The sequence below is a fragment of the Xylocopa sonorina genome, chromosome 7, assembly GCF_050948175.1.
Source record: "Xylocopa sonorina isolate GNS202 chromosome 7, iyXylSono1_principal, whole genome shotgun sequence".
Classification (NCBI taxonomy): Eukaryota; Metazoa; Arthropoda; class Insecta; order Hymenoptera; family Apidae; genus Xylocopa; species Xylocopa sonorina.
Window position 1 is genome coordinate 5,825,997 of NC_135199.1, and position 13,183 is coordinate 5,839,179.

The window sequence follows — 13,183 nt, forward strand, 5'->3', positions numbered from 1 at the left end:
GGATAAGGATTGTAGATATTGACAGTGCTTTCTTCGAACACAAGACCGTGGATCGCTACTTCACAAAAGCTCTATCCACTGGCTCTCAACGTAGTAACTTTTGATTTCTGTTTCGCAGAAAATACGTTTGACCTATATAATTTTATTTCTTTTAAATTAACTCGAGATCAATATTTTGACGATAAAAAAATACCTCACTCTGAGATTTTAAAATAACAAAAAATATACGTGCACTCGGAAATATTTGAATTTGTGAATTATGGACTATTGTCTCGAATAGGAATGTCGATAAAAATATTGAAAAGGAACTGAATCAATTCTTTAGAAGATCTGCATATTTAATAACTCGACAGATCCATGGAAAAATTCACCGACAAACTCCTCACGATTGTTCTGATAATGTCTACGGTATAATTACACTCTGAGATCTTACTGGTTAATTCAGGTTTGCTTTCATTTGAGTCGCATTCGGTACACTGACCAGATACGGTTTCGAGCACGTGACAGTTGAAATAATAAAGCACAATTAAGTGGAAATATACATTTATAACGATAATTAATGCAAATTGTCAGATAAAGAAAGTGTATAAGATATAGCTGTGTAAACAGGATAAAAATACTGATACACTCTGCGTGGAAACTTAATTGGACAATTTGAGCTACTGATTCATGCGTTGGACTTTGACATTTGAATCGCAAACAAAAAACTTTCGACGATAAATTAAGAATACCGATTAAAGAATTAAAAGAAGACGTTCCCTTGTTGTCGTAAAGACAAATGTACTTAGAACATTTTTCTTTCGCTTTCGGAATCCTGGTTCAAAGCAACTCAAATCTATAATATCGTAATTTTATTATCAGCGTGTCAAAAACATTTTTATCCCGTTTCACGATATTTCGCGAAGACTCGTGTCTGTTCTACAGCGGCATTTTCATTTCGATCCTCACGGGTGTGTTCGACACCCTGTCCTGACTCGTTCCTCGCAACCTAGTCCGGTTCGAAGTCGAGCCTGTCGAAATCAGACCAACCGAATGGAACAAAGGAACTAAGAAAAGTAGAAGCTGCAACGACGGTGGCCAGGCACTCCGCACGCATCTGACCAATCAGCTGTACGTGATCGGAATTTCCATCGTGTTCCTCCTAAGGGCGCAACGGAACGCCCGGCGAACAGCACACTCGAGTTGGATCGCTTCCAAAACCGTTAATACACGTCAATGTAGTATGCACGTGTCCTGCCAGAAAACAGACGGCGCAACGCGTAATCCTTTCTTTTTTACGATCGACGTAGAACGCGTCGACCTATCAGCGGTAGCTTCATATTTACGCCTTGACTCGATGAAACACGCTCGACGTAAAGACGGAATAATGGACAGTATTGACTGCGTCAGTTCCTTTGACTTTAAATAATGCGGGCGTTTAATCGATATTTAACCGATAATATATATACACACTCACGGATAGATGCATACACGCGCACACGTATGAATACATTATAGCCGAGTTGGTGAATTTTGCATCGAATACAATTTGTGGCGAATATAACAAGACGGATAAAGGTTCCGCTGGGTGTTGGATTTGTAAACGTGACTATTGCGATGTTCTCCGGATTAAGTACGCTAGTTTTAAGTATGGTATTTTCAGTCTGATTTTGTTTTCACTTACAACGCGAGGGCATCAATTCTGGGATTTGGAAAACTCGGATCCCTTCTTTGTTTTAATGAATTACGCCCGACTTTTCTCGCATGTATGCTATTCGAAACGTACAGCAGATTTCAGAGGAAGAGCAGAGGATCAGGGAACGGTTTTACGGCATGTGTGCCGTTCCAGAAACTGTTCGCGAAGCCTGCGCGAAATGTAAAAAGTTCTTCGGGAAGAAATCAGAATTTTGCGACTTTTCCATTAGACTGGCTTTTAGAGATAGGGACTGTCTATAGAAGTCTGAAACTCCCAGCTACTTGAATCTCCGAATTTATACAACTTTTCAAGTTTACGAAGTTATCCAAACCCAGTAGAAATTCGAACAATACGCGATGAATTGTAAAGTGAAACAAACGATATCGGAATTTATATTTGCACATAAAGTGTATATTAGAATAATGGACAATTAGAGTTCCATTTATATTTTTTAGTAGCCGAGATAGAAGAGAAATTCGTGCTTGTGTCGGCACAACGAAATATTGCAAACAAATAACGAGAAACGAAGAATTTCGTTTGATTTGATGGAAAATTTGATTAGAAAATTTTGTTAAAATAACGGTGACTCAATTTAATTGATTGAATTTCGCAAGGCGACAAACTGGATTCTTATGCCATCGCGAATGATCGTTTATTACGAACAAATCCACTACTAAGGCCTGATTCTTATTAATATTCTCCCCTTGATCTCGGAAGATTGGAAGGGTCGACAAGGGAGAAGTGGCTTTCCGTCGCCACCAATGAAGCTTTCATTAACGAACCTCATGGTGTGCACCTCTGGATTGGTGACGATTTCGTTCGCATGATCATTGACGTCAAGCAAAGACTTCGTTAACTATGCTAATCTTCGATTGACAAAGCATTGATTATCCCGAGTCGTAGAATAGCTTCGTTATAAAGGGTAGTTTGCTGGTTGCGTTGGAGTAGGCAGAAATTTCACCGATTACTACTTTTTAACTGAGCTCTTAGAAGTTCTCTATTTCCGTCACTTCGTTTTTAACTACCACAATTTGGGAACTTTCGATATTGATCAATACAATTCGGTGGCATCCGGTTTCGAGTTTCACGCTCCAGTGGTTTTCGATTTCGAGTTCTGCGCTCCAGAAATTTTCAGTCTCGAATACCACGATCAAATGCCAATCAGTTTCGGATAATTGTCGGTGCGCTGCGGATGTACGTGTAAATACCGTGTATTTAATAATATATTAAAATTGCTCGTCTGATATTGTTTCGTTTTTAAACACGCCTATAGTATAGTAGAATTTAATCAATACCCGTGTTAATTTTACATTTTCTAGAAAGCTTTCATTCTTTTGTGTATTAAATGATGAATGTGCTCGTTTACTACGAGCGAATCCAGCGCCCACGCGAGGAACGTGTACCTATTTTCAACTTCGATTCTTCTTTTGTCCTGAATCACGCTAGGGTTTCGATACCATAAATATATTGTACGGTTAGGATGGTCAATAGGGCTGAAATTGACAAGACACGATTCTCAGTCTATAAAGAGCTCCAGAAAGGATCGTGGCCTACTAACTAAGCAAAATTCTACTATTTGTTTCTAACGCTTCTGTAATATTTTCTTTTTCAATTGAGGCGAAATCCGCAATAAGGGTACGAATGCAAGAAACAGGTCCCAAAGAAATACTGTTCAACTAATCAATGGCGGTATATAAATGAATTGATCCGATCGCTTACAAAGTCGAATGTAGAGGATGTATTGCATAGGCGCCCTGGCTGCAGTATCCAAAATGCTTCCTCTTGTAGCCAGAAAGCAGATGGAAAATTCAACTACCATGGAGACCCCGAAAATGGCCAGGTATCCCACCACGTATTCCCACAGTAGCAGAATGCACGTAACACTGTGATCCCATTCGAGTATCCCCAGTAGAACGCCTAGCACTGTCACCCTGAAACAGAGACGATAAGAACTTCTATGAAAAGGACTATTTTACTTCTTGCTTGCTTTCGTAGAAATATCACGAATATCCCGTCAGTTATCGAAGCGTGAACAGAATCTATTTCAACCGAGAAATTCCCTCGTATCTTTCATTCGATCGTTCACTGTTCATTTTCCGATATATCCGTGCTTTTTTCTCTCTTCTTTCCATTTGGTCCTTTTTTCATTCAGCTTCCACGTTTTACACGGTTACTCAGCTGGGAAATTTTCATCGCGTCTTACGACTAACGCAGAGGCCCGTATATCAAAGGGTACAAGTCTACACGTCGGTCAAGTTTCAGGTTTTAGATGTTCTAAAATCTATCTGACATTTACTAACCTTCTTTAAACCCGTTTCGCCTGTGCCATATTTCATTGTCGACTCGCACCGTAATATTTATAGCGTCCTCATACCCGACGCCTCTGCGTGCTTCAATAAAATTTGTAATAAAAGAAAGAGCAGATCGAGAGTCGTATATAAAGCATCGAATACTTGAAAGGTTATTGCTTAAAATATTACTCTCAACTATTATATAACCTTTCTTTGGATGAAATACGGTTTTCCGAACCGTAAAACGCGAAAGCAAAAATGATCATTTCCAGCGACACCGATGGTTCCTCGCTGCCGAGAAACTTCACTAATCCGGGCTTAAATCGATGCCAGGCAGAATATTTCAAGTTTTTCTCCTGGCAAGAGACCGAACCGCGCTTCGGAGAGTAATTGTGTCTTGTACCTGGCACTCGAGGGAACTTCGCCAAGCTTTTCTCGCGTAAACTCGCCCCTACGAAAGGGGTAACTTTCCTCAGGCTCGTAGACCCGCAATTCTACAGCAAACCACGCGGAAGTCTCGTTAATGTTGGCCTCGATCGTGGAGTTTTGCGCGATAGATTTAAATCGCTACGATCCGAACAGAATTACTTGCCTAGGCATTGTTTCTTCTTATTTCGTTACGTAACGTCGCAATCGTCCATATTGATTTAACGTTGGAACGGTTCAATTTACAGCGGGCAATTTGGTGCGTTTGTCTGGCACGACCTTGTAATTTGGGGGCTGTTCAATCAAATTGATCGATCGTGCAATAGAAATGTGACGAGTGTGGTTCTTTGTACCGACAATGCGAGGTATTCACGTGAAAGGCAGTCATAAATGACAATTTTCCGCTATTTTTAAATGATCTTGTAAGATAGAAAAATACCAATTATTGCGGTTATTTTGATTAAACAGTAATTGAATTGAAATATCGGATCGCAGTATTGCTCGCCAGCCAATTAATCGAGATTATTTTTCTTTCGTCTACCGAAATATATTCCCTCCATCCCTCATCGATTTCTGAAACGCTATTGTCCCCAATGATGACACGCCTGGATTACCAGCTCGAAATGGAACGAACTTTTCTACTTGGCCCTCATCCTGTTTCTTCATCCTCCGTGAATTATTAGTGAACGGAGGGTGAAACGTTCGGCGAGCCAACTTTACTTTTCATCGGTCCTCGCGATCGATCCAAAATGCATTCATAAACACTTCTCGCATATACAGCATCGTGCAATACCGATAGCCAATACTGCGACGCATAGACAAAAACCAATGAATTATTAGCAAGTGGAGAACAATAGAGCTTAGAAAACCAGAGCACACGGCACCAAAAATTCGGACGATATTAGAGATCAGAATATTTATCGCGTGGCACAATGACAAAAGAGCAGTTATATGCTGAAGAAGCATCTATAATTGCACATATGTAAAAGCATATCCTATATATTACGATTGATATATTTTATTGAAAACTGTTGACGATAGATGAATGAAAAGTTTGTAGAATCTGATAGGAATAATGTGTGAGTCGTTAGACCCAAGTCTCAGTTCCGGAGACGTGTGATCTCGGTCGAAATTCCTTGATGTCGTGGAATGCGCTTCAACCCATCCCAAGTTGATGGAACTTCTCGCACATATCTCTAAAGTTGAGAGATCACAGCTTCCTTGTTCTTTGGCTCGTATAGTTTGAGTAGGATCACCCTAGAATTGTGGGACATGAATGATACTACATCGTAGTTGTGGTTACATTAAACGTTGACGAAGGAGTCGGATCTTATGGCGATTCTACGTCTGCCAGAGTTTACCAATTCTACGACATTTCACGACTCATTTGAGTCTGTTTTAGACCAGTCATTGCAGAGTACCTAGTAAAAGTTACGGTTTCCTTTGGTAGTCTAAATTTTTACTAACTATAAATGTTTTACGTTGTCCTATCTTCTAAACTTTATATACACCAATTAAAAGTCTACAATAAATAAAAGCAAGCGCGTATTTCATAGACGTAAACGACGTGGCTCAAAGATTGACTAGCGCTGAAATTGTATTAACATCTCAAAAAATGGTTACTCTCCTTCCCATAAAAAATGCACTCTGCATAAAAAATGAAGCGTCGAGTGAAAGGGGCCGCTCATTTCACGAAATCTCTTCAAAAGCGGCAGCAAGAAACAAGGTGAAACTTGCCAGGCAGCTATGAATGGAGATACACAGCCGTGCTTTAATAATGCAACGTGTGCATTGTGTTCTATGGATAAAGGTCTCAAGAGATATGACCGATCGTCGTGCTTCACCGTTTGTTAGCCACTTCAGAACATGATCTCGACAGCCTCGTATCATCGTTTTCTACACGACCAAAGCGGAAAATGAACATGTCACAGGGAGAATTGTTACCCGAGAACGAACAATTATTAACTTGGTAATAGTTCACCGACGATAGCGGACAGTTCGCGGATTAGATATGCTCGCATTCCGTGTTTCCAATGGAAATAACTTAAAATCATCGTTTTCGAGGTTCCTAAGCAAATTTAGAATAGGATAGCCAGGGAAACTTCACGGAAACATTACTAAGTCAAAGACACTTCTACTCAAAGGCAAACCTCTAATTGCTGACGAACAGGCGTAAAAGTCTTGTTCAAATATGAGCACGTCCTGCCACGAGCATTTCGAATCTTTCAATTAGCGGCAGCTAGCTAAAGACTCAATTAAATCTGCGCTCGAGTCTCTTTGCCTAACAAGAGGAGCCGCTCGTCAAACGGAATCTCATGACCTACCGTCTACTTGACACTTGCGATGAAACAAAGTTTCTTGCCTCTCTTAATTCACGATTCCACTTCAGATTTCGTGGTCTCGCCGAATAGATCAACCGGCTTTCGAGGTCGTTGCTCAAAGCCACGCGCGGTCGAGAAAAGAGCAAAGGGCTATTGTACGAGAGATAAGGGACCGGAGTAACAAGCAGGCTGAAGAAATACGCGAAAATGCGGGGCAGAACGCGGAAGTGGAAGAGAGATCGAGGAATTTGCGCGGTTCTACGCGCAGTTAGGGGAGATTTAGAGGGGCTGCGTCAGTACTTCTGGCTGGATGAGTAGTGTTGGGATCAAGGGTCTCGCACAACTTTTCTACGTGTGCCTACGATACTTTCATACATTTCCACCGTTTACACGGTGCGTGCTTGCGCAGATTGTTTTCCAACGGATGGGACAATCGAGAACGGAACGATTTTACGTAAAAGAAAAGTGTTCATTATAAATTTACGAGTTTTGTATCGTCGCGAGGCATACTTTTCTTTTAAATTATACCGTCAGTTGCCACGCACCCCCCTATATCGATGTACGAAAAACGTTCCGTGTGCCGCGCATGTTTCACCGTGCATGCATTAAGATAGCGGGAAATTTATACGCTCGTAAAGCCACCAATATCTATAATAAACACTATGAACTTTTATACACAGCTCTGTTACGGAGAAATTTACATTCCCCTCGGATCCGTATCCTATCTTAGGTCCATCCGGTTATAATTCATCGAGCGAATCGCGTATAATTAGCATTTCTGACGAAATAGGTCACACTTCGTGGAAAACACGGAGCAATACCTCTGGACGGGTCTCGTCGTCGTCCAGCCGATGAATTTTTGAACGATTCACGTCCCGGACCGAAAGTGGCTTCGACGCGTTCGAATTTTAAAGACCACGTCGGCCGCCGGAAATTCAAAGCTTGAACTCTGACCGAGGAGAAGGCTTCCGCTGTGAATGACGTAAAATAGATTGAACTGTCCGCCAGCGTCCGTCACAATGGGCGCAGTTCGGCTCTTTCAAACGGTTAGATCAACCGTAAGTGGCATTCGCCCATTGGGTTAACGATTTTTGACCTACCCTCGCTAGCACGACCGCGCATTAGAGCCTCGAGTGTCAAACGGGAATTCATTTCAGCTGTATTTATGGCGCGAACGCGTCCAAACAGTGGAGCAAAGGAAAGAGAACAGAACCGTCCGCGAAACACCTACTCCTGGGCCTCGCTACTCAGCCAAGTTTTTCCCGACGTTTTGAAACCGACGCAAAGAGAGAGAGAGAGAGAGCAATACAAGAGTGCTTTACGAGCACGGTTTGCTGCTTGAAGTTCTCTGCTCCGTAAATTGATACAAACAATGCTGCGGAACTCTATACAACACGGAATACTTTATTTTGCCACTACATCACTAATAATAGGAAATCTGAAGCGCTCGTTTCGCGCGGCTTGATTTCGATGAAATTACAAGGTCTGAAAGGAAGCAATAGCCGAAGTTTACAAGTTCTACTCTAGTTCCATCGTAGGAAACGAGTTTAGTAATCTATAGATCATTGTAAGCATATATACCACGCTTAGAGGCGTACAGTGTTTGTCTTACAGAGTTTCTATGGTGAACTTCGAATAGAAACTACAACCACCCTCGTTATTGTAGGTACTCAATTTGGTACTTCAAAGATTCTCAGCCTCGAGTTCTTCGACCTAATAGCTCGCGGTCTTACATTAAAGATCAAGGTCTAGATCCGATCGTTATGGTACCACCGCTCGATTTCATTAACAAAAGTAGGGCGAAAAATAGAGCGAACGAGAAATAAGGGTTAGCAAACAACGCGCCCCAAAACCAATAGTACTCCATTTCCATTAGTGCCGACACCCACGTGGTGTCGAATCCCATGACTCGATACTCTCCCAGATTCTGGTAGCAGAACTTAGCGGTTTCCGGTTCCCAGTTCTACGATCCAACGGTCTTTGGTCGTGACTACTTTCCAATTTCAAGTTCCGCAATCCAGCGGTTTTCTGGACCACGCGAATCCCGCAATCGGCTTTCCTGTTACATGTCTGGATGCATAAAGCTGCCCGGCAACAACGATGGGCAGTTCCAGCGAACACCGTTCTTCGAAATGAACAGCGTTTCCATCGTTGGAAACGAGCTTCATTATCCCTAGCCGTCGCCTCGTAAAAACGCGTTGCACGCGCTCGTGAGAGGCGAAAAAAGTGTTCAGCCGGCAGAGTTTCGAGGCCCGCGAGCCGATGGAGGAAAAGAGGGCACTGCCACGATGGCAAACTTTGTAGAACGAGTGGGTGCTCCATCCCCATCGCTAGGCAGGGAGCACCATAATCTGCACGCGCGAGGGGGTGCGGATAGGAGCCCGGCGAAGGGAGAGCGAACGATAGGGGTGCGAGGAAACGAGCAAGAGAGAAAGTAGAGACGACGGAACGAAGCGAAGGGCCGTCAGCCTTGGCTGCTGCATGGCCCGTATCGATTTACCTTGTGCCGGCTTCTCCGGCTGTTTCCACGTTACTCTCTGCGCTTTCTCGCGCTCCTCTCTCGCCTTTCTCATCGGTCGATGAGTTAAAAGCCAGAGACCGAACGATTTTCTTTTTCCCTCTCCCTGTTTACGCTGGCGAGCTACTTAGTTTCCGGATGAAACAAACAATTTAGTTGGACGGATAAACATCTCATCCCCGTTCCGGTATTCCTTCCTATTTCGTCTTCGATAAATAAGACGATAACGGAACGGGCGCGTATCTGTGGAAGTATCGATGTACACGTAAATGTCCAAAAAATGTGTGTGCGATGTTATGCGTTTCGTTATAAATAAGGGAAGAAAACTCTGGTACCGTATTGCCTGTCGGAGTATCAGTTCCACGAGGAGGAATCTCAGCGGTAAATTAGTGCGGCGAGAGTATCGATGCTCAATTGCGCTCGCTAATTTATATTCAGAAGGCTTTCTCCTCGATTCGAGCAACGCTCCGCTTCGTAGCCATCGTCCCTGGCGTAGTTACATCGGTCAGCCCGCGTTGTTATCGATGCTTTAAATTACGTCCGCGAGACCAAACGATAAACTACGAAAACTCGAACGCGGGGAATCAAAGCGGAAGAACCGCCGTCGATACCGCAGTTTCTATACGAGCGTCGTGCGTTCGTCTTCTAAATTATTTGCCGTGTTCATCGGAGCCACTGTTTATTGGTCGTTGGGAAAAAATATGAGGATCCGGCGACGTATACGTTCACCTATAAATTCCGGGAATGAAACGAGGAATGAGTAATTGCAGAATGTAATCTCCTTAACAGACCCAAGCGGTTAATCCGCAAGATGAGTCGTGTAAGATAGAATCAGATACGATAATTTCTGATGCACATCGATTACTCTCACGTAATACCGTGGATGTACATCTGATTGGAATTATAAGATAAATAAAATAATAGGGGGTCGTTGCAGAAAAATAATTGGTGCTATGATAAATGTAGAAGTGGTCGTTGAATCAATAATTCGTTAGAGGATTATGAGTATTGCAGTATGTCGACAACAGATACTCGAATAAATGCGTTTCTTGTTCAGTGATCAATTTCATTCGCAGTTTTCATCGCGCCATAAAGGAAATAATTTTAATATTGCTTTCCGTTGAACGCATCTCGTCGCTGAGCGGATCTTTAGAAAAGTATTTCTAAAAAAATTCTTCTAAAAATAGTTAATACAAGTTTAAAAAAGGACTCCTCTGTTCCCTTCAGAAATTTCATCGGCGAACTAAATTAAACTTATACCTTTCGTAAACATTCTCTTCTCAGGTAGCAACTTAACAAGAGTCCTCCAACAATCGTTAACTAACTCCCTCGAACAGGTAGAAACTTTGCAAACATTTATCTCGACGTTCAACTTCTCGTCGGATTACATGACTCCCCGCAGCGAGCGCTTTAGCGTGTAACAAATTTCCCGACGAGGAAAAATTCAAAGCTCCACTTTCATTTCCCCGGTCAATTGCCGTGGCGCCTGTGCAGAGACGTGCACGGACGTCGCCGCATTGCATGCCTAGACAAATTCTAGACGAACGTGTCATAACGAAGAAGTACTCCAGACCGAGCGCACACACTCGGTTACGAGGAAAACCAGATAACGAGAGTGAAAAAGGTCGACGCTTGCGCCGACTCGTGCGGACATCCGCGACCCTCTTGCTGATGGAACCTAGTTTGCTTCCGCCTTTGCGTGCCGCCGTTTGCTTTCTTTCCACGATATTTCGGCGCGAACGAACACACCCTCGCACGTTTTTCATTTGCACCTTCCAGATAAAATTTCAATTGCTACACGGAAATTCAGTTTCCCCTACGAAAACTCCATGGAACGTAACAGGAATATCAAGCGCGAGCGTAATTGCTGAAAAATCATTACGGTGCAGCTGATTTTATAGATGCATGACACAACAATATCTAAATTTTCGAGATTCAATAAAGTTCGTTGTATTACTCGGGTGGGACTTAATAATTTAAACATCTGCAATGCTGTCAGCTATAAATGTAGCCCAGGGGAACATCTGAAAATACTTGGACAATCCTCACATCCCATTTCATTACCAAAGTATTCTACTAGCAAGAATAACAGCGTACTGTACAGCAGTGTAGCAAAACTAAGAGTCACTTTCATCATCCGCAGGCAACAATAACCTTTCTCCCCCGAATCTTCATCGTCCTTTCAACGATCGCGGCCAAAGCCACGCACCCATCACGAACGTCTCTCCTACTACGTCGAGACTCGTTCAAACAGACGCAGAAAGACGCATTCTTTGATAAGTTGCCAAAGAACCAAGGGCACACGAGGATAGGTTGCGTCATTTCTGCACGGGGAAACGTTCCTTTGAGGAACGACGCGTCCATTTGCGAGCAGCAGGACTACAAAACGCAACCGAGGCTTCGGTGCATTCAAACATTCGACGTATTGTCGGGAATCTCTTGGCCCGTGTAGCGAGAACGATTTTAAAAGCTACCGGAAAGCGTTTCACGTATCGTTGAATTATTTCCCTTTGTACGCAACGGGTACACGGGTTTCTCCTTTTTTTTCCTGGTCGCCAGGACGCGTGTGCAAGGAGCAAGAGGAGACAGACTGAACTCGAGCCAGTCAGATACTCGTTGCTCGGAAAGTCGACGTGCAATTAAGCTGAAACGCGACGACAGACTTTTTAAAACGAGCGACGCAACTATTGGTGGAAATATTTTCGTAAAAAATTATCAGAATGTTGTGGAAACAGATCATTTAGAAGTTTTTAGGATTGAATGCTTGATGAGATGCTGGAAAAAGAAAGATTGTTTTCAATTTCACGTTTCGAGTAATGATTACGGAACGTTCGTTGCTATTTAGGCTATTTAGGATATTTTTAAAGTGTTCCTACCAAGATACTTTGGAAAGCTACGCGCATCGATAACAGTAGTTTCGTTCGGATTCATTAAATATTAATGCCTGCAGGTTTTTTATGCGATCGCTATATGGTCGAAGTAATATATACTTCAATTCTTAAAAAATGAGTCAACTTTTCAGTCGTTTCATTTATAAAACATGTCTACTTCCATCGATGAATCGAAACACAATCTTTTTTAACTACAGAAGCATTCAGTTATTCGAAACGCTGATTAAACGCGTCCAGTGACATTGAGGTACCCGCTTTCATGAAAATTATTGGACCCAGTAGCGCGTTAAGATATCCTCTATCCAATTTTGTCAAATTGCATTCGAAATATGTTTGACGGTGTCGCGCGAGAGCGTAAAAGAGAACAAAATAGATCGTAAAATTGGATCCGCGTCATCGAGGACTTTAGTGACTTTGGAGGCAGTAATAACAAGGCGTATCGTTGCGATATGAACGACAAAATACCTACACACGCTGCCGGTATTACGTATAAAAGATATATTATAGCTTATTTCCAACAATATATTAATAGCGGAAAAAATTGAGAATTTGTTATTTATTTTTCGAGAGATCTAACTAAGACTGACTTTTGTATGCAATTATTCAGATAAATTGGCTTCAAATTTTAACGAGACAGATCTGAACATATATATATTCGTACGCATATGTCTGTCGTTGCGTTCATATTTGTGCGTACTTTTATATTTGAACTGCGAAAGTGTATCGACGAATAGACGAAAGTTAAATTAATCCGAACGTAAAACAATACTCTGAGGCTGCACCGAGGCAAAAACTGAACTTGATGTCCGATTCTAAACTGCACTGAATTACGATGAAGCCATTCACGAACAGCGGGATCGGATGGCTCGCGTTGCTTCTCTGGACTACAATCATGGTGTACGACCAATTACTCGAAACGGCACGAATATCTGCTTGTACCTACTTTACGTATTTATCGTAAATATTATGACTTCGCTGTTGCAACTCTGTCTATATTTCTCGAAATATATTCAGGCGAGAAACATATACCTGCGCGACCTATACATTATTTGCTAGTGTAG

At 42.3% G+C, this 13,183-nt stretch overlaps 1 protein-coding gene across 9 annotated transcripts in view; it reads right to left on the reverse strand.

Annotated features, from left to right (window-relative positions):
* Positions 1-13,183, reverse strand: part of Inae (inactivation no afterpotential E) — a 42,429-nt gene that overhangs the window by 14,257 nt on the left and 14,989 nt on the right. For all 9 annotated transcript variants that reach the window (XM_076897563.1, XM_076897565.1, XM_076897561.1 and 6 more), the window contains one exon: positions 3,395-3,606. In XM_076897563.1, the coding sequence (XP_076753678.1) occupies positions 3,395-3,606 (212 nt within the window). The remainder of the gene's footprint in view (positions 1-3,394; positions 3,607-13,183) is intronic.